This window comes from Acinonyx jubatus, chromosome A2 (assembly GCF_027475565.1).
Source record: "Acinonyx jubatus isolate Ajub_Pintada_27869175 chromosome A2, VMU_Ajub_asm_v1.0, whole genome shotgun sequence".
Classification (NCBI taxonomy): domain Eukaryota; kingdom Metazoa; phylum Chordata; class Mammalia; order Carnivora; family Felidae; genus Acinonyx; species Acinonyx jubatus.
Genome location: NC_069383.1, coordinates 51727542 through 51753976, shown reverse-complemented (window position 1 = coordinate 51753976; position 26435 = coordinate 51727542). Strand labels below are relative to the sequence as shown.

Here is a 26435-nt window from a genome sequence, read left to right as displayed (position 1 = left end):
TAAATAAAACATGTTTAAAGTGAGTAAGGAAATGATTACTAATTATGTTGGAACAAAAGGCGTTACCAGTGCCTCTCCTGAGCAAACCATGGTCATCTTTCCTAAGAAAAGTTATGGAGAGGCAAGAGAATTTAGCCTCTTCAACTCTTTCAATAGAAGCTTCATCATGTAGTCCTGGTGGGCCTATCTTAACTCTTCCTCTGAACTGCTGTGACAGCAAAGGGAAGCCAGGAGCTCCCTCTCCCTGGTGGTGTGTTTCAAAGCATGAGCAGTAGATCATTTTTATCAGAATCATTTGAGGTGCTTATTAAAAATCCAAAATTTTTCATTAGGCCGGAGGATCTATAATTTTAAATTTGAGACCAAGGTGAATTAGAAGTTGTAGCTAATTCTGAAGTTCTTCGACTTATGTAAAATGGGTTTGTTCCGAAAGGCTGTTCATAATTCCATTTGTTCATTAAAGCCAAACTGATAGGAATTCTCTTATTCATCTTTGAGGCCACCATGAGCTAGGTACCAAAAATATAAGAAAATAAATTATGGTTCCATTTCACTCAAGGATATGCATGTAAAATTTTTCAACAAAATATTAGCAAATGAAATTTCATGATGTATAAAAAGATAACAGGATATGTCCAAGTTGGATTTGTCCCATGTGTGGTAGGATGGTTTCATACTGGAAATCAATATGTGTAACCAAGCACATTAGCAGATTTAAAGAGAAAAACCTCAGTGCAGAATTTGATAAAATTTAATACATATTCATGATGTTTTTTAAAAGGATAAGTAAATTGAGAACAAAAGGGAAGTTCCTTAATCTTAATTTTTAAAATACACTAGATAAAATACTATTCTGGATAGGTAAATATTAGAATCATTCTCTTTAATATCAGGAACTGAAATCTCAGCTGGTCTGCCTAAGACCATTTGGGTGCAACCCCATTCCCCCACAAAGCCTCATTTCTACTCCAACAAGATGTAAGAAACTATCATAAACTAAGAGAAGCTTGCAGACATCAGACATTATTATGCAGTGGTAAAAAAGAACTGCCCTGAGATGGGATACAGAGTAACAGATGACATAACAAATATCTGTTATAATAAGTGATATCATTTTTCAGTTCTTCTTAAAGAAACTAAGAATAAACAGTATCTCTGATATTAAGGAGGTAAGTATATTTGCAGACTAGGGAATGGTTATCTACTTTAATAATCCTAATGTTCAGACATTTCTAGAAGCAAACATTTTTACCATTACCAGCCGTGTCAAGACATAGCAGCTGACAGAAATGCCACCCAGCTTCTTAGACCAGTGTGGTATTGCAAAGCTTAAGGACACCGCAGTGGCTGGATGGAAAAGCACCACTTGCTATTGGGGAGAAGGGTGATCTTGTTCAGGATTTTGATGAGGCTTCCAGGAATTAGGCAAACAATTGACTAAATTTGTGTAAAAAAAATAATAAAGCTTCAATAATTTTGACTGCTTTAAAAATTTTTGTTTAGGATGAATATATATAATGTTGAAGTATGGAAACCTATAGTATTTTAAATTCTGCTTTTTAATTATTGCTTATACGCCATTATTTGTTTGTAGTTAGTTAAGTCAAAGAAGCCAGAATATGAAGTTTAAAAGAATGATTAATAAAGTCTTTACCTAGTTAAAAAAGTAAGAACTAGGAGAAGGATGTTCACTAACACTACTTCTATTTAATATTTTATTGAGAGTTTCATAAGCACAAAAAGACAAATTATAGAAGCAAGAAATTTGGAAAGGAGAAAATAAAACTTCATATTTTTAAGTAGCATGATTTTTTTTTTGCAAAGAACACCCCAAGGCTATAAATTATTAGAAATAAGAGAGTTTAGCAAAATATTTGAAAATAAGATTAATATACAAAAGTCACCTCTATATCTGTATGTCATCAACAAACATCAAGAAATGTAACTAAGACAAACATCGTTTACAGCAGAGTCAGAGAATGTCACATTTATGTCTAGGAATAAATCTAACAAAAATATTCAAGGCCCCTACACACACACACACACACACACACACACACACAAATTGTGACGAATTATTATATCATCCTAAATAAATATATCCTGTTCATGGGCAGGAATACAGTATTGTGAACATAGCAGTTTTTCTCAAAATCTTTTAGATTCAGTGAAATTCAGTACAAATTCCAATAAGCTTGTTCTTGGTATTTAATAAGATGAATAGTCAAGATACTTTTGAGGCAGAAAAGCAGGAATGTAGCATTACTCATATGTAGAAATTAAGTACCATTGTATTATTGGCATAGGAACAGATAGAATGATCACTGGAATAAAGAGTTCAGAAAGAGAGGTAACACATGTACTACTTTGATGATGTATCTTTCAGTGAGGAGAGACTATTCAGTGGATGAAACTGGTTATTAAATGTGGATAATGTATCAAGTTGTGTTCCTGTCAATTTACATACACAAATCAAGTAAAAGGACACAGTATCGGTGAACATATGAAGAGATACTAAAAATCACAGTGTAAAATACCATTTTATACCATTCAGTTGGCAAGAACATACCTGTGATTCTACAGTATCTCTTCTACACTGCTAGTGGCAGTGTTGTAGTGGCAGTGTAAATTGGTATAAGCACACTGGGTAGGGGAAAGTTCAGCATTATCAGAGTTGAGTGTTCACATATATCAAAATGAATTCCTAGAGCAATTCATATGTATGTACGGCTGGGAACATCTTAACAAGCCTGGAAATATCAAAAGATTTTATGCTATAGTGTGATGCTATTTTTTATGTTTAAAATAGCTGCATAGTTTAAGGAACGCCTATATATGTACAATAAAACTATACAAAAGGAAAGCAAGGTGTTAATGAGCACAAGATTCAGGATAAGGGTTACCCTAGCTGGCAAGCCAAAGTGATCAAATGGATGGAATGAGAGCAGGAGCCCCACTTAGGGTTGTAGCCTCTGTTTTGAGTATAAGTTAAGGCTATTTTTCACATTATTAAAAGAAATAAAATAACCAAAAGTAGGTTTTGCGTGAACCAGTGAATCAAGTGTGATGTAAATTAAGAATAATTAACCTGAACAGTGTAGTTTAATAGATTGTTTTAAATAAATTTTTTGACGGAAGCTTAAGTGTGTGGCCCACAAATGGATATTTACCAAATAGGAGTGTGAATTGTCCCTCAAAGCTTTTGTAACCAAACATATATTCCAGCCTCCCTGCTCGTTTCAAAATATGTGTGTGGCATCATGTAACTGAATAAGATGAGGTCATGTACTTGGAAAATCTTTAGAAAAATAACATCCTTAATCATCCTGATATTGTCATAGTGAACTTCATAGCAACTATGATTGCTGCATTCACCACCTTGTAACTCATTCTGATGGCAAATTCATATGGACCTGAAAATATGTGTTGAGACCGAGGGTGTGTGAGAAACTCTTGCTCTATGTTCAGACAACATATTCCCAAACAAATTACCAGCCACCTTCTGGCTTAACATAAGAGTCATGGTAGAGCTGTTTCTCCAGCCATTTCGTACATTTATTTTTTCCTGTTAATTATTGTCATTTGCATAGGCCCAGCATAATCCTGTGCGATATCTTATTTTTTCAGTACTTTTACAGTTTTTAAAAAAATGTTTATTTTTTAGGGGGTGGAGGGACAGAAAGAGAGGAAGAGAGAATCCCAAGCAGGTGTCACACCATCAGTGCAGAGCCTGACACAACCCTCGAGCTCACAGATTGTGAGATCATGACCTGAGCCAAAACCAAGAGTCAGATACTTACCTGACTGAGCAACCCAGGTGCCCCACACTTTTACAGTTTTTATCTTTCCTTTTAAAAAATATCTTTGAGGTGCGCCTGGACGGCTCTGTTGGTTAAGTGTCTGACTCTTGATACTGGCTCAGATCATGACCTCACAGTTGGGAGACCAAGCCCCATGTCAAACTCCATGCTGAGCGTGAAGCCTGCTTGGGTTTGTCTGTCTGTCTGTCTGTCTGTCTGTCTCTCTCTCTCTCTCTCTCTCTCTCTCTCTGCCCCTTCCTTGCTCACGCAACTCTCATCTATCTCAAAATAAATAAACTTTTAAAAAATATCTTTGAGATAAAGCTTCTATAAATAGCATATATTTAAAGTGTACAGTTTGATAAATGTAGACACATACACATACATACCTGTGAAACCATTAACACAATCAAGACAACATATATATATATATATGTTAATATCTATTATGTCCAGAAGTTTCTTTGTATCCATTTATAATCCTTCCCTCCTCCCCTGCATTCCAGGCAAGCACTGCTTTGCGTTCTGTTTCTATAGCTTAGTTTACTTTTTCCTTATTTTTATATAAATGAAAGCATGCACATGAATCTTTTATTTGCTGTGTTTTTTTTAAATATGTCGTCTTTCACATAATTCTTTTGGGATTCATCAATCTTTTTATGTGTATTAGCAGTTGATTCCTTTCTGTTGATGAGTGGTATTCCATTGCTTGGCTATACCAGTTTATCCATTAACTGGCTGATGAACACTTTAATTGTTTCCAGTTCGAGGCTATTATAAATAAAAGATGCTGTGGACATTTACATGTAATTTCCTTGGGTGAATACCTAGGAATTGAAGGATTAGGTCATGGTAGGTCCATGTTGAACTTTTATTTATTTATTTTTCATGTTGAACTTTTAAAGAAGTGTCCAAACTACTTTCAAAAGTGGTTGCACCCGTATACATTCTCATCAGCATACTGTACATCTTCACCAACATTTGGTGTGGTCAGTCCTTACAATTTTAGACACTCAAATAGGTGTGTAGTGGGATCTCAATATGATTGCATTTCCTTAATGACTACCTAATTTTGAGCATCTTTTCATGTGCTTATTTTTTAATGTCTGTTTTGGTTGTTTTCAGATCTCATCCATTTTTTGCCGAGTTGTTTTTTATTTAGTTTTGAGAGTTCTTTATGTTTTTTTTAATGTAAGTATTTTATCTGAATTATGATTTACAAGGATTTTCTCACAGTGAAAAGGCTTATCTTTTCATTCTCTTAATGGTGTAATATAAAGAGTAGCAGTTCTCAATTCTGATGAAGCCCAGTTTTCTTTTATAGATCATGCTTGTATTGTTCTGTGTAGAATATTTTTGTATAACCATAGGTCATAAAGGTTTTCTTCTGTATTTTTTCTAAAAGTTGTATAGTTTTATGCTTTACATCTAGTCCTAGGATCCATTTACTCTACGAGCTTTTGTATATGGTGTAAGATCTGGATGAAAGTGGGAAATGCATACAGATACCTAGTTTTCCAGTTCCATTTGTTGAAGAGACAGTTTCTTTCATCAGATTTGGAAAAATTTTGACTATTATCTCTTCAGCTTATTTTTCTATTCCTGTTTCTCTTGCCCTTTGATGCCATCACTTCCACATATATTAGGCTCCTTGAAGTTATCCCCTTGCTCAGTGATAGATACTCTGTTCATTTATTTCAGTCTTGTTTCTTCCCTGTTTTGTTTTTTTTTTAATCTTAATTTCTAATTGCTATGCCTTCAAGTTTACTAATCTTGTTTTCTTCAATGTCTTCAATCTGTTAATCACTTCTGGTATACTTTTTCATCTGAGATATTTTGGGTTTCATCTCCAGAAATCTAAATTGAGTCGTCTTTATATCTGCCATGTTTCTACCCAACATGCCCAGTCCTTCCTCTAGTTTCTTGAACATAAGAATATAATATGTAAAGTTAAAAATAACTATTTTAATGTCCTTTTCTACTAATTCTATCATATTTATCATTCATGGATCACTTTTTTCTTCTGTATCATCAATTGATTTTTCTCTACATTTTAGATTATGTTTTCCTACTTATTTGCATGCCTGGTTATTTTTGATTGGCTGTCAGACATCACAAATTTTACCTTATTAAATGCTGAATATTTTTGTATCTTAGAATTTTTCTTAAACTCTTCTAGGGTATTTAAGTTACTTAAGAGCAGTTTAATCCTTTCAGATCTTGCTTTTTAAGCTTTAGGTGCAGCCAGAGCAGGATTAAGTCTAGGGCATAATCCTTCTGATTACTCAATGCCTCATGAATTATGAGACTTTTCCACTCACCTTGATGAGAACAGAAACTATTCCTGACCCTGTATGACCTGCTGATATTGCTACCTATTGTGCTGGTTCTTTACGTGAATTTGAGTAGTTCCCTTATACCCATGCACAGATCAGTGCTCTGCTGAAGACTGAAGGAAGCACTTTGCAGTTCTTGAGTCCTTTCTCTGTGCAACCCTTTCCTCACTGATTACTCGGTTCTGTACACTGTAGCCACCCGATCTCCCTGGTCACCCAGCTCATCTCCTCAACTTGGAGACTGCCAGGCTCCACCTAGATTCTTCCTTCCTCACTTGCAACCTGGAAATTTTTTTTTATGCAGTTAGCTAGGGCATCTGAATAGTTCACCTTGTTTTCATTTTTTAGGGATTGCTGACTTCATTGTCTGATGTATTAAAAAGTGGTTTGTAAAATTTTGTCTGATATTTTAGTTGTTTCAGGCTGGAGGGGCCTTTATTCCTTCATCTTAGTCACAAGTGGGAGTCCTCTTTTATCTTGTATTACAATAAGAAATTAATTTTTAAATAGGTGAATCATTCCCATGTTTCAAAATACAAGAAATATATGTAGGTATTCAATTGAAATCTCTCTTTCAAAAAATCCACTGTCAACCTAGTCCTTACTCCCCATAAGAAACCATGCTATTATGGGGCACCTGGGTGACTTCATTGGTTAAGCATCAGACTCTTGATTTCAGCTCAGGTCATGATCTCATGGTTCGTGGGGTCAAGCCCTGCATTGTCAGTGCAGACCGCTTGGGATTCTCTCTCTCCTTCTCTCTCTGCCCCTCCCCTACTCATACTGTCCTCCCCTCCCCCCAAAATAAATACATTTTTTTTTAAAAAAAAGAAACCATGCTTTTTAGTCTTTCTAGAGTTTTAGCCACTTACCTGTTGTTAAACAATTAGGTTGCTTCTAATCTTTGGCTATTAGGAATAATTTGGTAGTTAATAGTCTTGTATGGAGGTCATTTTGCATATGTCTGAGCAACATTGCTGTTTAATACATTCCCAGAGGTGGATTACTAGGTCAGAGGATTTTTGCATTTGTAATTCTGATAGCTTTTGTCAAATTGTTCTCCCAATGGAGTAAACCAGATCTTCCATCAGCCTGTTAGGAAAATGCCTGTTGGACCATAGTCCTATCTACAGAATGTTATCAAGTATTTGGATTTCTGCTAATCTGACAGGAAGAAAATGTTATTAAAATACAGTTCTCTTGTGTTTAAAAGCTATTTGTACTTCCTGTTCTCTGTTTCATCTACTTTAGATTATTGGTCATTCAGTTTTTTCTTTAGTGATAAGAATATGAGATTCACATATTTTGGTAGGTTGTGTTTAGTAACTTAGTAATGAATGAACCATTAATGTATGGTCTATAGTAAAACACTTTACAGTTTACTTAATAAAATGTAATTATACTAAATCTAGTTAAATCTCTGATGACTTTTAAGGTCATTACAAAATGTTTAGATAAAAACCTGGGTTAATTTTCAGATAGATTTTTAAAATTCAAAGTAAAACCAGGTTAATCTGAGATTTTGAGCATGAAAGTAATGTTCTAAAATTAGTTTAATAAATGAAAAAATAAGAATTGTTCTCTTTTAGAAACCTTTTTACATCTGAGTGATGTGTTTTGTTCCACAAATAATGACATTTCCAGAACAATTTGGGAATAGGGGAATAGATATTTGAAATTTGGGCTATCTCAGAAAGTCTGAATTTATGGTTACAAAATGTATGTTGTCCCACAGATAAGAATGAAATTCCTGGTTAGATGGCAGCATGCTCTTACTATTCATTTGGTGTAGCTTTCTTGAGAAATAAAGAGTATCCAAGTATTTTTACACTTTGCATACCCATCCTTTTGCTCTGCCTCATCTCAAGCGCCTCTATCTTTTTGCTTCTGTCATTTATAATTTTCAGGGATTATACCCTATGGACAATTAATTAGGGGAGTAGTTACTTTACCAAAGAGTGAGGTAATAAAATGGTCCAGTAGTTTGTTTATGTTTTGTTAATTAATTTAGTTTAAAGTCTGGCTTTATTTATGCAATGAAAAATATATTTTTAGAGTTGCATCAATATGGAGAGGCATCCAGCACACGTCCGTCAGGTATGATGTCATTCCAGGACATTCTCTGGTACTCCAGTTTTTCTGTCTTATCAGCCAACTAAATTTACCTTGATTAAATAAACTTAAAATTTTGGGCTTTTTTTTTTTTTTTTCCATTGCCAAAACATTGAGCTGCATGCCATTGTCAATTTAGCCAGTTGTCACATTTTAGCAATCTTAATATTGTTTGTATGCTTGCTTCTTCAATATTTCTAAAATTGTGTATCAAAAGAATTATTGGCTTTCTGAGTTGTTAAACAATATTTAGACTTTACAGAGTTATTGAAAATGTTCTGAATGCGTTCTCTCAAAATCATCTAATTGTAAATAACTAAAATTTTGTCACATGTACCCAGACTTAGTTACTTCTAAATGATTTTAATATGCATCCATCACATTGCATTTTACCCCACTAATATTATGTATCTGCTTGTGTTACCTGAATATCTGGTTTGGTTACATTTGTAGAAGTATGATAACATTGCCATTTTTACTAATTTTGTGCTTTTCTGCTTGTTACAGTTTACCTGATTAATGCCAGGTCATTTCTTCAGTAAATAACATTTGAATTTTTATAAATATGCATGAAAAGTTTTAAGAATATAATCATTCTGAAATTGCCATCAAATACTGAAAATGCTTAACAGAATTTCAAGTGAATAAGCAAAATATTCCTTTGATTGGAGATAATAACTAATAGTGGTAACTGGCATACTTTTATTAATAAAATATATTTTAAAGAAATATTCAATGAATATTTCAATGAATTTAAATTGGGAAGTAGTTTCAAGTCTTTTTCAGTATTTTTCTTACAATTAATTTAATGCTAAGTATTTAAATTAGAGCAAGATGATTTCAAAAAAAAATATTTTCCACCCTTGTTTTGGCCAGTGTAAATCTGTGTGATTAAAAACTATATATTACCAGTGATGAAAGCTGGTTTTTTAATTTTTTTTTTTTTTTTAAGTTACTAACTGTATTTCAGGTCTGACTCAACATTCACTTTCATTGTTTAACTTTGGTTTCAGGGCTCTTTCATAAAGTCAGTCCTAAAAGAAAAAAAAAAGGTCCTAATGTACCTGAAATATATGCCTTAAATCAGCTGCATATATTGTTTCTGGACATTAATCAGAAAGTAGCATTTAATTGTATTCAAAATTATGCAACATTATTTAGAAAATCATGTGAAAAGATTGAGGGAAAGTGTAAGAATGGTGGAGTAAAATGATTGTCAAACTCTGTTGATTTAAAATTAGAAGTTAAAATAGAAACAAAATGTTAATTGTAGTACTAATGTTTATTTTTTTCTTTTCTGATACCTAAGTATTAATGTCTAGAAATTGATTTCTATCTGAATGAAACCAGTTCCTTAGTTGAAGTACTAAATGCATTGTCAATTACAATTAAATCACAGTTATTTGAAAAAGATTTCAAAAATCTAGTGACAAATGATACACCTATACTATCTTAAATTGTGCTATGTGTTTTAGGTATTTGTGAAATGTCATTTTGATTATAATCCATACAATGATAACCTGATACCCTGCAAAGAAGCAGGATTGAAGTTTTCAAAAGGAGAAATTCTTCAAATTGTAAACAGAGAAGATCCAAACTGGTGGCAGGTTAGTATGCTTCTCATTATTTCCTCAATTGCTTTTTTATTTTCAATCTTAGATCTGGCCAATAGCTGAATATTCAGGAAGAAGGTATTAGCATTTGTTCCAATGATTTTTCCCACATGAACAGCTCCTGCTTCATGGCTGCTAATTTTGTGGACAGAAGATCAAATTGAGAGGGAATTTGCGAGTAGCTGTTAATAAATGCAGAATTAATTAGCCTGTGGAAATATTCCATTGGTTTAGGGATCAGAACAGTTGGTTCTTCCACATCAATGATTGCAGTAAAATATGATATTGGGGTCATCCCTTCTCAGTGTTTGTTTTTGCTTGTCTTAACTAGAAGTGTTATACTATGTGTATAGTAGCGTCTCTCTCATGTCCTCTCTCTGTATGTACATTCATGGCAAATAAAACATAGTTTCTTAAACTCTTAAGTCTGTTTCCCCACCTGTTCTCAGTTATTGTGAAATGAAAGTTTGCTTTATGATCAGTGTTAGTTGGTCATGGATTGAAATCTGTATATGTGGAAAGGGATGTGTGTTATCACCGTATTTTCCCCACTTCATTTCCTTTTTTTCTTTTTTTCTTTTTTATGTTTATTTGTTTTGAGAGAGAGAGTATGTGCAAACAGGGGAGGGGCAGAGAGAATGAGAGAGAGAGAGAATCCCAAGCAGGCTCCATGCTCTCAGAACAGAGCCTGACACAGGGCTCGATCTCACAATCTCACGAACCCTGAGATCATGACCTGAGCTGAAAAATCAAGAGTCAGTCATTTAACCCACTGAGCCATGCAGGCACCCCACCTCTGCTTCATTTTCTAAAGATCTGTGTGATCATGTTCTTTTTCCTTTCCCTTAATACAGCTTTCAGAAATCTCTAGCAGGAGTAATAAGTCTGTTTTTGTAATTGCTGACACCAGCTAACAACCACAGTATTCAGAGCTGGAGAAACTGACAGATCAGAAAGCTTAAAATTCCTTGAACTGTCTCATTAAAAAGCAAGGTGTATGAGGAAGGGCCCAAGACCCACCTCTAAACTCTAAGTGGAGACGGTAGTAACTCGCATTAACTCTGAATAGTTATATTGACTTCTAAGGGGGAATGAATAATAAGAATGAGGCCAATCTTACTAATGTGTCCTTAAATTTAAATTAAGACATTATTATGTGCAAGCGCACTGTGAGGTGAGAGAACCAAAAAACAGATAAACATAGTCTGTAATCTTGAGAGGTGTCCACTGAATTTTTTAGAACTCTCATCAAAAAACCTTCTGTAGTTGTTTCCTTTATTGAACTCTTGCAGGAGTCCTCCTTTTGGGGAATGTCCTCTTTTACTCTCTTCTCATACTGTCACCATTATTTCAGTCCCTTCTTGCATTTTGTTTAAATATCTTTACTGACAGTGCCATGGATTTAAATCTCAAGGTCAGCATTTAAGAGCAAATGTGATATATTGTTACTGACTATTGATTGTCCTACTTATTAGAATATGGTCTCAAATTTTGGTCACTGAAATATACAATTCATTCATTTGATTCTAGGCTAGCCATGTAAAAGAGGGAGGAAGTGCTGGTCTCATTCCAAGCCAGTTCCTGGAAGAGAAGAGAAAGGCATTTGTTAGAAGAGACTGGGACAATTCAGGTGATGAGCTTAACACAATGTGTAACAAGTAGTCCTTTGTGGTTACCTTTCTTTGCCTCTTTCCTCTGAATCAGCAAATGAATGTATTTAAAATGCATCTAAAATAATCCAGCCCCTGTACTTTATTTTAATGCCCTCAGAAGTAAACTCTTTGATCCCTTTCTGCCACCTGCCGGTATAGTATCAGAATTCAGTGGCTCAACTCACTTCTGCCCCCTTCTGCTGTGTAGGACACAACACTCCCACCTCTAGAATACCACAGGGCAGTTTTATCCTATTCCAGCACACTGGTTTAAGTTATATTTGTCTTGTCATCCTTCAGGACCTTTTTGTGGAACCATAAGTAGCAAAAAAAAGAAAAAGATGATGTATCTCACAACCAGAAATGCAGGTATGTTTTAAATACTTTTTGAGAAGTCTGAGTGAGATAGCTTTATATCATTAATTAATATGGCATAAACTCTAAATAAATAATTTTAAAAGAAGCTAATTCAGATGAATACCCAATTTTAAGGGGCTGTCACTTGAACACAATATAATAGGGAGACATTATTTAAATCTCAATATGTCACCAGTGCGTTTTATTCTATAATTTACAATAAAATGAATTGGTTAGGATTTATGATTATATTAGTGAAAGAACAATCTTATTAAAACTTTCTTCAAAGAACTTTGATACTGATTTATGTGTCATTTTTTTTCTTTTTTTTTAAATTTTTTTTTTTAATGTTTATTTTTGACAGTGGGGGAGGGTGGGGCAGAGAAAGAGAGGAAGACATAGAATATGAAGCAGGCTCCAGGCTCCCGAGCTGTCAGCACAGAGCTGGATGTGGGGCTCGAACCACAGTGAGATCATGACCTGAGCCAAAGTCGGATGCTTAACTAACTGAGCCACCCAGGCGCCCTTGTGTGTCATTTCTAAGGAAATGCCTTTATGAAGATATTAAAAGAGTTATGATTCAGGGCAACTCTATTCTGTCATCGCATTGTCCATGATACTTTTGGGAAAACAGTAGTAGACCAAACAAATCTTAGTCTGATATAGTAGGATTCTCTCTTAAATCTTTTAGACTTAAACGTGAATATCACAGTTACCATAGTTATTCTTTTCAGTTATAGAGGCAGATAGGAGTGAAATGCAGCTCTTTGAATGAAAAGGCTTTCTGAAAGAAATTGATAATTTTTTAAAGTACTTGCTAGACATCAGAGCTGCTTCTCTTCTGGAACTAAACTAAATAGCACACTCTAAAGGGAATAATAATAATAATAATAATAAAAGGGGAAAAGAGAGTCTCTCAATATTGGTTTAATCGGTGGAGAAATGGTGCAAATAAAGAGTTGCTGTTAAGATAATAACCTAAGGAAGAAGTGTTATCACTACAGATTGAGAGTTATAATACTAATGACAGGTAATATACTAGTTTAAATCCACTTTGGCTTTATTATTCATTAAATGTGTGTCCTTAAAGCTTTCTTGCAAAATAGAAAACTTGCAATTTTCTCGTTGACTAAGATTTAATTTTGGAGTATATTTTGACTGAAAATAGTTTGGATCCAAAATTTCATTTTGTACATAAATTCAGAATCTTAATGTTTAATTATCAATATGTTTGTCTGCATTTTGTTAATCCAACTGGTATTTGCTAAGTCAGCACATGGTATTTGTTCTTTGATATTTTTGGAAGGCCATACTCATTCTATGGGGCTTATTTAAGCAGTCACACTAGTTATACTTCTGTCCTTTATATCTGATATACACTTTTTGGCTGAACAAATTATAAAAGATAATTTGCAGTTTGATTGTATATATTAAAAGAATTATTTCTATAACAAATTGATAAGAAACGTTTTAATGGATAGAATATATGGTGAAGATAAAACATGGCATTTTTCTAGCTTCCTTAGCCAAATTTTTAAGGGCAAATGGTTGAAAACAGATGTTTAAATCAAGATCAAAAATAATTTATTATACTTTACCAAATTTATAAAAAAAATAAATCTATACTAAGTACAGTTCAAGTGATACTTACTTGTCAGGACAACGAAGCCCTTATTGAACAGAATTGCAGACGTTTTTCATCCATCTAAAAGGTAAGTGAATATGATGATTTTCCATTTCCTTTTACATTTAGAATTTGATCGTCATGAAATCCAGATATATGAGGAAGTAGCCAAAATGCCTCCCTTCCAGAGAAAGACTTTAGTATTGATAGGCGCTCAAGGTGTGGGACGAAGAAGCTTGAAAAACAGGTTTATAGTGTTGAATCCCACTAGATTTGGAACTACAGTGCCATGTAAGTTTTTCTCCCTTTTCTTTGCTGTTTAATTGGCATCAAAGAGTAGGTGGGCCAGATTATTATTTTTTTTATTTCTAAATAATTTTTGATATGAAAGCAAATAGAAGATACTGGAAAACTCGATGACTCTACAGAGGTCTTGAAATAATGCTGTAGCCATGTTGGCTTGCTGCCTTGCAGCCCTTGTGTCTCCAAGCTCCTGAGTCCAGAGATGTCAGTTAAATGCAAGTACTAGGAGTTGTGGCAAAATCAGCATTCACTTTGTATTTTCTTGTACCACTGATGTCTATCTGAAAAGTTGTGTTTTTTACCCACATTAGCGTAAAGAAAAGAGGGAAATCTGCTGGATCCTCAGACACTTCCAGTGTGGCAATTCCTTTGTGAATTTTGTACGTTTTCTCTTGTAGCTCTGTCCTTCAAGGTCGTAAACCTGATTTTTTGATAGCACATCAACAGTGAGAATCTTCAGAGCAGGCAGCATTAATTAAGATTATAAAGGTTGACATATAAAATGAAAATACTGATAGGAGAAGTATAACCATTAAATGAGCCAAACATTCATTTTATCATCTTTGCATTTTTTCCCTATTTGCATATTTATATGGAAAGTTAAATAATGTCAGAAGTATGCTTCATAAGAATGGAATCACATTAAGGAGTTAGATGATATCATAGTCTTATTATAAGAACTAGTATACATTTGTCTTTATTTTGGATATGTGTGGGCCTTTACATGTGGGAATTTACACGCTCTTTCCCCTGAACAACGCAGGAGACAAGCCAGCCTCACCTTCTATAACTCCCTTTTCTGTGCTGCTTTTGCTGACCAAGCCCCCTTTTGAGTAACAGTATTTCTTTAGGTATATTAATGCCATTAAGCTGTTCTGAGCTAATTCTTAGCCTAATATCACTCCATCTCTTGTCGATGAATTTTCTAGTTTCTCTGCTTGCATCTAGTATGTTTTGAGGTTTAATTTTCAGTGAGTGATCTTAATGCTAAAACTTTTAGGGATTGGTTGGGGGAGTAATCGTGTACTATTTGTAATCCCTTTGGGGTAAGGCTTTGGATTCCATTGTAAGCACTTTATATCACTAAATTCAGACAAATACTGGTTAAATAGTTAAGAAAATAAAAACTTCGCTGTGACCAAAGTATTTTAAGTATTTTAAAGTGTTTTATTTTTCATTTTTGTCAAGTTAATACATGTACAGTATTTTAATCAAGTAGTTCTTAAAGATACGTAATAGATAAATTAACTTCCAGTCTTGCTGTATTCCACCTTTAACCTACTTACCGGAAACAGTTGCTTTTCATGTTTGTTGCTATTTATTTGGTTAGTCTTCCACATTTCTTAATAATGTCACCATTCTGTAATATCTTGCATTATCCAGTGTAGTCCTTATCTGTTGACTTGCTGACTCTTCCCAATATAAAAATAGGTCTAGTTTCAGTTCATTGCATTTTACTTTCTTGAACAGATTTTCTCTCCTTCCATCTAACAGTTTCTGGAATTCCTTTTTCCTTCCTGTCTTTACCTTGATTTTTTTGCATGTATGTGTATAAATTTGTTTTAAACCAAAGATTCATCCAGTAGGTCATGTTTATTTTCCTGGAGCTTCCTGTCTCAGGACCATAGGTCTTCCTGCTTCAATGAGGACTACGCACTCTCCATTCCGGCTGCCCCACTGTTAACACAGGAGAGCTTCCCTTTGTTGCTGTCCTGGGTTGACAGCAACCTTGTTTTGCTGGAACACATCCTCTTGTTACTTCACAAGAAATGTGTATGAGGTATAATTTCTCTTTGTATTTGAAGATACATATTTTCTGCCCTCTATTGATTGTTTAGCTAAGAAGAATAGAAATTTTCGATTATAAAACTCAAAAGACATTACTCTTGAATCCAGTTCTATTAAGTCCAGTGCCATCATAATTCTTGTTCTTTCATACATGACCTGATTCTTCTTTCACAGATATTCAGGGTCTTTTGTTTGTTTCATTCTGTTGTTTTTCAGTATTTTGAAATTTAATAATGCTGTGCCTTTGTGTGCATCTTTTTTTTTTTTTATATATTTTTTTTAAATGTTTACTTATTTTGAGGGAGAGAGAGAGAGTTGAGCAGGGGAGGGTCAGAGAGAGAGGGAGACACAGAATCCGAAGCAGGCTCCAGGCTCTGAGCTGTCAGCACAGAGCCCGATGCCAAGCTCAAACTCATGAACCGCGAGATCATGACCTGAGCCCAAGTCGGACGCTCAACCGACTGAGCCACACAGGCGCCCCTGTGTGCATCTTTTTTTATTCATTGTGCTGATGATTAGTGGGTTCTTCAGACTAGAGACTTATGTCCCTCAATTCTGGGAAATTATTATTTCTTGGATGATTTCTCCATATTTTCTCTGTTCATGTTTTCTAGAATTTCTGTTAGTTGAATGTTGAACATCCTGGATTCATCTTCTCAGTCTCTTTTATATCATGTTGTCTATCCCTTTATCTTTTTATTCTACTCTTTAAAAGATTACCATGAGTTCTTTGTTCTGTTCCCTCAGTGTTTTATCACAAGTAATCATATTTTTCATTTTAGGATTTTCTATTTCTTGGTGGTTGTTTTTTCCACAGCATTGTCTGTTTGTATATCTTGTGTATCTCTAAGAATAGTAAATAGTGTATTCTTTTTTTAGGTTTTTTTTTTTTTTTTCTATAGGCTAAATTATCTCTGCTTTCCTCCAGGTTACTTTTTCTGCTTGTGTTATGTTTGTGTGTGTTTTCCCTTTTATGCTAGAGGATTTTTTCTTTTAGGTACTGATCCTTGGATGTACATCCATACTTAAAAGTAAGTGTTAAAACTGATTGGAAGCTCTATATACTTGAGCAAGTCTTGGCAAATGGCTGAGCTTTATTTATGAGATGGGCAAGGAGACAACTGTTTTGTTTGGGGAGTCAAAAAGTGGGCATAAGATATTTTTGGAGGGAGCTGTTAGATTTCTCCAGGGAAGAGTTTTCAGATATCCCTCTGCTGAGAGTGTTCTTTCACAAGATAAAGAGGGAGAGGATATGGATTGACCTGCTCCAAATGCACAATTATACCCCCAACTCAAATTTTTAGCTTCTTGCTTCAAAGTCCTCAATGTCTTCAGCGTTCTGGGGATAGCTCTGTAAACACTTTAGTTTATTCTTCTTTAATTTCTTTCAATAATATCAGTAATTTTCAGTGTACAAGTCTTATGCTGCTTTTGTCAGATTATTCCTAAGTATATTAATCTTTTTGACTCTATAATAAAAGCCATTTTCCTAATTTCCTTTTCAAATTGTTTATTACAAGTGTATAGAAATGCAGCTCATTTTTGTGCATTAGTTTTGTATCCCTCAACCTTGCTGAATTCATTTATTATAATTATTTTTTTGCAAATTTCTCGGGATTTTCTATACACAAGATTATGTCATCTGCAAATATAGTGTTCCTTATTACTCTAAACTGGCTGTCATTTATTTTTTTTTTCTTGTCTAATTGCCCTGATTAGAATCTCCAGTGCAGTATGGAATAGAGGTGGCAAAAATGGACATCCTTATTTTATTCATGATCTTAGAGGGATACCTCTTTCATCACTAAGTATGATGTTAGCTCTGGATTTTTTGTAGATAACCTTCTTCAGGTTGGAGAAATTCTCTTCTATTCCTAGTTTATTGATTTTTTTTTTTTTTATCATGAGAAAGTACTGGATTTTACCAAATGTTTATTCTTTGTTTATTGAGACAATAATATGAGTTTTGTTTTTTAGTCTTTTACATTGTGTTCCTGTGGTAAATCCCAATTAGTTGTAATGTATAATCCTTTTTATATGCTTCTAGAATCAGTTTGCTAGTATTTTGTTGAGTATTTGTACACCTATATTCATAAGAGGTACTAGTCTCTAGATTTCATTTCTCATGACATTGGCTAATGTTGATAATTGTGCTAATGCTGGACTCATATGCTGAGTTGGGAAGTGTTCCTTTTTCTTCTGGTTTTTTTTTGTTTGTTTGTTTGTTTTTTGTTTTTGGAAGAGTTTGTAAGGGATTGATGTTAATTCTTGTTTAAATGTTTCATAGACTTTACCCTTGAAGCCATCCTGGGGTTATTTTTGTAGATTTTGACTACTGATTCAGTCTTGTTCTATGTTGTAGGTCTACTGAGATTTTCTATTTCTTTTTAATCAGTTTCAGAATTTCTGCAGCATTCATGGTAATACCACCTCTTTTATTCCTGATTTCAGTAATTTGATTCCTCTCTCTTCTTTTCTTAGTTTTTCTAAAGGCTTATCACTTTTGGTGTTCTTTTCATAAAACCAACATTTGCTTTTGTTGATTTTCTGTATTGATTTTCTATCCTCTATTTCATTAATTTTTGTTATAGCCCTTATTCTTTCCTTCTTATTTTGGGTTTAGTTTGCTATTTTTTCATTTTCTTTGGGTAGAGTTTAGGTTATTGGGTTGAGCTCTTTTGAAGTAGGCATTTGCAGCTGTAAAGTTTCCTAGAAGCAGCTGCTTTGCTACATCTCCCAATATTTGGTGTTGTGTTTTTGTTTTCAGTTATCTCAAAGTATTTTCTGTTTACACTTGTGATTTCCTATTTGACCCATTGGTTGTTAAGGAGCATATTGTTTAATTTCCATGTATTTGTTAATTTCCTGAATTTCTTCTGTTACTGAATTCCAATTCATGCCATTGTGGTCAGAAAATAGTGTATGATTTCAATTTTTTTAAATTCATTGAGACTGGCTTTATAAACTCAGGTACAGTCTGTTTTGAAGAATGTTCCAGGTACTCTTGGGAACAATGTGTATTCTGCTATCTTTGGGTAGAGTGTTCTACAGATGTCTGTTATGTTTAGTTGGTTTATAGTATTATTTAAGCCTTTTATTTCCTTGTTGATCTTCTTCCTATTTGTTCTATCCATTATTCAAAGTGTGGTGTTGAAGTCTCCAAATATTATTGACTTAACTATTTCTCCCTTCAATTCTGTCAGTTTTTGCAGCATGTGTTTTGGGAGGTCTGTTGTTAGATGCATATATGTTTGTAATTTTTAAATTCTTTTGATGGATTCACACTTTTATCATTATAAAATGTTCTTCTTTGTCTCTAGTAACAGTCTTTGTCTTTAGGTTTATTTTGTGTGGCATACGTATAGGCATTCCAGGTGTATTTGTGTTATTGTTTGCATGGGGTATTTTTCCTTTTTTTTTTTTTTTTTTTTTAACTTTCAACCTATTTGTGTCTTTGAATCTAAAGTGTGTCTTTTGGAGACAGCATATAGTTGGATTATGGTTTTTGTTTTGTTTATTTGTTTTAATCCATTCTGCCAGCCTCTGCCTTTTATTTGGAGTCTTGTATCCATTTAATGTAAATGATCCCCACTAGGAGTTCACCTGATTGTTTCCCTGTGATTAGGTTCTGGTCATGCATTATTGTTACTAGAAAAACAGAAGTCATATTTTATCCTTCTCTGAACATCACATCTGGAGGTACATCTTGTCAATATGTCCCATTACTGATGATGTTAATTTTGATTATTGATTTAGGTGATGTCTGATAGATTTCTTCACTGTAAAAGATAATTTTTCTCCCATTTGTTATTGATAAGTAATGGGTTCAAAAATACTTTGAAACTGTGTAAGTATTCTCCTCAGCAAACTTTTACCCAATTGTTTTAGCATCCATCAATAATTCATTAATTTAAAATCTTTTCCTGAATTTGGGGAAACAGCTATCAGTCCACTAAAATCCCTTCTCACATGGTTTGAATACACATTCATTTCCTGGTACCTTTAGGAAGTTAGGTCACCCGACTAATTTTTTCTGGCAAGCATATAACTAACTAGTTTGTTGGATGGCTGAGCTCTTTGGGAGCACAAATAGGAAAGAGCTTTATTTTCATCCAGTCACTGACTTCATACATGCACTATCAGATCTTCTTTCTCTCTTCTTTTCCTTCAGTCCCCTGGGAGATTCTATAACTTTCTAGTCACTTGCAGTTATGAGAATTATGTCATTTTGTCAAATAAGATTTTATTTTGGGTATGGGAAAAAAAATAAGGCTACTCCAATTCAGAACTTCAGTGTTGCATCCAATTCACTATTTTTCCCTTCCTTACAGCTCATTCCTGACTCTTGGCTTAGGACCTACATTGGGAAGGGAAGGGTATAGTTTGTTCTATTATTCTCCCTTCATATCCTGCCTGCTGTGTCTGGTTTTCAGGGTCAGGGCAGAAGAAGTGAGGATAAAAGGGCTGTCCTGTAAAATCTTGCCTTTTGGGGACTAGAGTTCTTTATGTCACAAATGTCTGAATACTCTTTTCTTCCTTGAGGCCTATTTGTAGCTAGGTTCTTTGGAGACTCTGTAAAGACCTCTCTACTTTGCAATTCCCTGGCCAGGCTATTATGATCTCCAGCTGTCCCCTTGAGACCCATGCCAAGCTCCATTCCTGTATCTCATATTCTCTTTTGCTTGGTTCTCTACCTTTCATTTTGTCTTTCTGTGCAGGATACCTTCAGAAAAGTTCAGGCCAGGCTATCTTTTGAATACACACACATCCCTACACACACAGCCCACAGGAAGCGCATTTCTGCTTTGCCAGACAGTGGGAGTACAAGTCGCTCCACTTCTACGATGTGTCTCATGGGCTTTCACAATTCCCCAGGGAGAATCATTTTACCATGGGGCAAAGGAGAAGAAAATAAAGCGTTCTGCCCTGAACCTATGATTCATAATGTCAGTGACTTCTTTCTGAGTATATATTAGACAGAGGCAGGTGAGCAGACGATCCTAGGACCATGTTGGCCACTTTTTGGTAAACCCTGAAAGAGGAAGCTGTAGATCCTTGGCATTGTAGCATCTACTTGGGACTTGAGGGATACTGTAAGACTACCAAAAAAAAAAAAAAAAAGTCTTATTCAGCATTTTGCTTATAAGTATAGAGAACACAGTTAAACTTACTACTAACCACAGAATTGTGACTATATTATTCATATAAAATTCACCTACTTTTTTCCCTACTTAACACACTTCTTTCTTTTCTTCAAACTCCTTACTTAAACTTATCATTCACAACTTTTTGTTCTTGTTGATCCCTTAGCATGGAACACTGCCTCCCAGATCTTCAAATGCTTGAATTTTAGTTTTTATTCAGATCTCACCTTCTCAGAGGCCTTTACTGACCATGCAATCTAAAATAGCCTCCCCAGTACTTAGTGGTTGTGTTTTACACTTAAATTGTCATTTGACTGCTCACTGTCTCCACATTCAAGAATATGTCCCATGAGAACAGAGAGCTGCTCTGTCTTTTGTACTGCTGTAGACCCTAGAATAGGATCTAGCACATAGTATACACCCAACAAATATTTGATGAATGAAATTATATCATGAGCTTTTCCCCACAAGTCATTATATGTATGTATTATGTATGTATGTGTGTATATATATATATATATACACACACATATATATGTATATATATATAGTAAATATTAATCCTACAACAATAACAAAATAAACCAGTTCAGAAATGGGCAAAGAATCTGAATAGAAATGTCTCCAAAGAAGATACACAAATGGCCAGTAAACACAGGAAAAAGATGCTGAACATCACTAATTATTAGGGAAATGCAAATCAAAACCCCAATGATATACCACTTTATACTCATTAGGGGATGGAATTATGTATTTTTAAAAAACAGATAATAATAAGTACTGGCAAAGATGTAGAGATATGAGAACGTGTGTTTGTTACTGAGGAGACTGTAAAATGGTGTTATCTGCTGTGGAAAACAGTATAGCAGTTCCTCAGAAAAATAAACATAGAATTACCGTATGATCTAGCAATTCAGCTTGTGGGAATATACCCAAAGGAATTGAAAGCAGGGAGTAAGATATTTGTACATGAGTGTTCATAGCATTATTTACAATAACCAAAAGATAGCAATAGTGTAGATGTCCATCAGTGCATGAATGAGTAAACTAAGTGGTATATACGGACCATAGAATATTATTCAGCCTTAAAAAAGAATGAAATTCTGATCCATGCTATCATATGGGTGAACCTTGAAAACATTATGCTGAAATAAGCCAGACACAAAAGGACAGATATTGTACAGTTCCATTTGTATGAGATACCTAGAATAATCAAATTCATAGAGACAGAAAGTGGAGTAGTAATTACCAGAGCCTAGGGGAGAGCATAATGGGAAGTCAGCGTTTAATGGACACAGAATTTCAGTTTGAGATGATGAAGATGTTCTGGAAATGGGTAGTGGTGATGATGGTTGTACAATAATGTGAATATAATTAATGCCACTAAATTGCACACTTAAAAATGGTTAAAATGATCAATTTTATGTTATGTCTACTTTACCCTGGTAAACCTAAAAGAAATCTTAATAGCTTCTTAATATTCCAGCAAAGAAGTATACGGTTATTGCCCATTTATATAGTTTGAGTAGTTATTTTTGTTACAAGAGATGATAAAATGTGTATACATAAATCTAAAATTGAAAGTTATTAGATAGATGGATAATTTTAATTTATTGATTTCTTAGTGCCAAATTAATTTCCAGAAAGATGTACTTATTTTACCTTTCTTCAGACTGTTACTTTAGTAAAGTTTCAAATCTGAATTTTTATATAGAAAGATTTAAATATATCCATACATTAAGTTAACTCTCACTTCTTCATATAATGTAGGTGTGTTTTCTCTTAAAATCATTCACGTTTATATAGCATCTAGCTTAGTTTTGTTTTTTTGTTTTGTTTTTTGTTTTTCTTTTTACATCTCACAATCCACACAAAAAAGAAACACCAAAAAATTATGACAAGTTTGCCTAATTCCTGGTCTATAGTATTGTGCTGCATATTGTCATGTGGTATGGATGAGAAAGTCTCATAGGGAAGGAGGTAAACGCTGGCATTATATTAAGTTGATTTTTCTTTATATATTAAATGATCCTAAAATAAAATAGAAAAAATTATTAATCCAGGGGGATGGGCTACCTTCTGAATCAAGTTTGCTCTTTAACATTGACATCTTGAGTTTAACAACACCAAAAATGTTACTTTGTTGATTGTTCTCTCATTTGAAGAGCTGTAAAAATTTAGAATTTTGCCATACAATTAAATTCTAAGAAATCACATTACTTGTTTGCTTAGTATATAAGCCTAAGGAATCATTTGTAGTAAAGTCACCCCATTCTAATTTCTCTGTCCTGGGAATGGAAAGGGACTTAAATATGTGGCAGTATTGTTGCTGGGTTTTGTTAGATTTTTGTTTCTAGTTTTCACTAGAGAATGGGATTATAGTTAATATTTGCTTGTAAACTAAAAACATTTTGCCAAGAATTAAGATTCCCTCAACACATTGGAGGTGGCAATGGGGGCAATATATGCACCTATACATATTTATTTCAAGTAGTACATTCCTGTATACGGTTTCACTGTAGAGCTTCACCCAAAAATAGTACTCTTCTAAAATTACCTTCACAAATACTGAGCTAAGTCCTAGTATGTATGTATTTGGGGAGTTTAAAATTGCTTTAGAAGTTTTTTCATACTACCTTTGGTGAATAATTTCAGAAACCTTAGGCGTCACATATTTTTTAATATGAAATGCCATCATAGCATCTTGAAGATCTTTAAGTTACTTTATAAATGCTCTCCACAGTTGTCTGGGATCATCACCTTCAAGGCTGAGCCAGAAAACAACGGGAGAAGAAAGGGAGTCCTGTTGTACTTAATGACTTCATTTATGAATTAGACCCTTATTATTGAGCTTGTATTTGAATTTCATTCTGTTCTTATCAAAGTTTTCTTGATGTGCTTATGGGTATTATAAGTAGTCAAAGTACTGTCAACTTTTAATCTGGATTACTTTTTAATTACATGTGCTTGATGATCTCATCAGATAATCTACGTGTAAGTACTTGATTAGTAAAAGAATACTTTTTATATATAATCTAGCCAAAACTAGGTGAAGGCTAAACTGGAAAAATCACATACACACACTAACTCTGCATCTTTGCAATAGTTTTAAAGAGAATATCTTTTCCTAGGCTAGCCCAAGTTACAAAGGAGTTTATATCCCTGGAAGTATTCAGAACTCTAAAATATCAAGCAAAAGCATCCTATAAATTTTGACTTGGTCTATCCACTGTTATTCTCTCAGAAGAAAACACTTTAGGTTAAAGTAGAGTAAGTTAATAGAACATAATAATATCAAGTGTTGGCTAGATCCACCACCGAGGTACAAAACAAACAATTAACATTTCAGATTATCAGTAAGCAGGAAGCCCAAAGAAAGGTTTGGTATTAGGGTGAGAAAGAGGATAGATAATTTGTGGGTAAAACTGCATTTCAGAAGATTGATAATACGAACTAAAAATAGAATTTTGCTCACTTGTTGGGCACTCAATTAGGAAATGTTCAAGCGTAAAGAAAGAATATAATTGATATTCCTTAAGGGGAGTGCTGGTGGCAGCTGGAAAAGATATTCGCCTACAATATACCTCATAGTTAGTAGGATTCATTATAATTAAGAATTTAAATTTAGGGCTCTGCTTCTAGGAAATAATTTTGAGTTTCAAGCTGACTTTATAAAGCACATTTTTTTGAATATAAATTGTGTATGGGGGACTACCTCTTTAAACAGTCTTGTAGGTCAAGGGGCAGCAAACTTTTTTTTTTTTTTTTTTTTACATTTATTTATTTTGAGAGAGAGTGAGAGCAGGGGAGGGGCAGAGCGAGAGGGAGAGACAGAGAATCCCAAGCAGACTCCACATTGTCAGTGCAGAGCCTGCTGCAGGGCTTGAACCCATTAACCACAAGATCATGACCTGAGCAGAAGTTGGACACTTAACCGACTGAGCCACCCAGGTACCCCATGGGTCAGCAAACTTTTTAATTCAAGGCCACATAGTAAATATTTTAGGCCTGGCAGGCCGTCTATTCTCTGTCACAAACTGCTACACAATTGTGAAATGAATGAAACCCTAGGTAATAAATGAACCATAGCTGTGGTCTAATCAAATTTTATTCACAAAAATAAGAAGCAGAACAGATTTGGCCATAGGCCATAATTTGCCAAACCCTGCACTAAATGTAAAAATCCTAAGCTACCTGTGCATTTTAGTCTCAATTTTAATACTTTGCATCTTTGTATAAATTCTCAATATTATTTTAGTTACTTCACGGAAACCAAGGGAAGATGAAAAAGATGGTCAGGCATATAAATTTGTGTCACGTTCTGAGATGGAAGCAGATATTAAAGCTGGAAAATATTTGGAACATGGGGAATATGAAGGAAATCTCTATGGAACCAAAATTGATTCTATTCTTGAAGTTGTCCAAACTGGACGAACTTGCATCTTGGATGTCAACCCACAAGTAAGCTGCATGGATTCCAAAACTGTTTTTAAAATTTTGATTTCTGTGGAGTTTTTTGTTTTTTGGGGTTTTTTGTTTTGTTTTGTTTTCAAATTGTGAGGGTGGTGATAGAGAACTTTATCATGCATCCACATGATAATTTCTGATCAATTCGCCAATAGAGGCTTGGATAGCAATAGAACTTGATAGTTTAATATTTACTTACTTGTTCAAGTAATATATAAATGCATGTGTTAGGAAATGTTAATTTTAAATTTTCAACAAAGCTGCAACACAAAGAAGAAAAGATTAAAGTCACACCCCTTCCCACCCAGCACACATATTCACACACAACAATCTCTTCATTCTCATTCCCTGTCTTTCTCACCGACCCCTTCCCACCCCTCCACATTCAACTCCACCTAACTTCCCTACTCAGAGATAATTATTTAGTTCAGTGTATATCTTTGTCATTTTATATACCTTAAATACAGATATATCTATAATTTTAATGGGCTATTTTTTTATATAAATAGGAAATTCTATACAGATTCTTTAGTTTTTTTCATTAAACAGTATCTCTTGAAAATGTTTTCATATGAGTTACTGTAGAGCTTTTGTTTTTAGTTGTTTATAATTGCTGCATAGTACAAATGTATATTAATTTATATACCACTCTCAATAGACACTGAGATTATTTCTGCTTTGTCAATATTAACAGAATTCTACAAATAACATATAAAGCATTTACATCATTCTTGATGATTTTTTAATTACTTTGTTCAAAAGGATTAAAGAGTAATGTGACTGAGGTCAGAACATAGTTACTGGATCACTGAGAAAGTACTGTATGGAATCAAAAAGTTAGAAGGGGGCAAGTATTAATTTACAGCCTTAATCCTTAGTGAGAGGGCAGATAGACTGATTATTTAGCATTTAGTATAAATTAAAGGATAACATAAATTCTAATCCCATCTAAGTTGGTTTGTAATTGTTCTTCTACACAGGCCTTGAAAGTGCTGAGGACATCCGAGTTCATGCCCTATGTTGTATTTATTGCTGCTCCAGAACTAGAGACGTTACGTGCCATGCACAAGGCAGTGGTGGATGCTGGCATCACTACTAAGCTTTTGACGGTGAGCAGTTCTTTTCAGGCTAACAATATTATTTTCTTCCTAAGATTTTTTCTGTTTTATTTTGGACACGTTTTATTCCAATCATATTCACCAAATAAATATATGATATATTACAGAATAAAAATTCATT

At 34.1% G+C, this 26435-nt stretch overlaps 1 protein-coding gene across 5 annotated transcripts in view; it reads left to right on the top strand.

Moving 5' to 3' along the window:
• The window catches only part of PALS2 (protein associated with LIN7 2, MAGUK p55 family member), a 112704-nt gene that overhangs the window by 72536 nt on the left and 13733 nt on the right, over positions 1-26435 (top strand). For 4 of the 5 annotated variants that reach the window (XM_053218299.1, XM_027075134.2, XM_015081010.3 and 1 more), the window contains exons 6-12: positions 8192-8233; positions 9724-9855; positions 11392-11491; positions 11814-11882; positions 13624-13785; positions 24988-25190; positions 26177-26305. In XM_053218299.1, the coding sequence (XP_053074274.1) occupies positions 8192-8233; positions 9724-9855; positions 11392-11491; positions 11814-11882; positions 13624-13785; positions 24988-25190; positions 26177-26305 (837 nt within the window). The remainder of the gene's footprint in view (positions 1-8191; positions 8234-9723; positions 9856-11391; positions 11492-11813; positions 11883-13623; positions 13786-24987; positions 25191-26176; positions 26306-26435) is intronic. The other variant, XM_027075135.2, reaches the window with a different exon arrangement.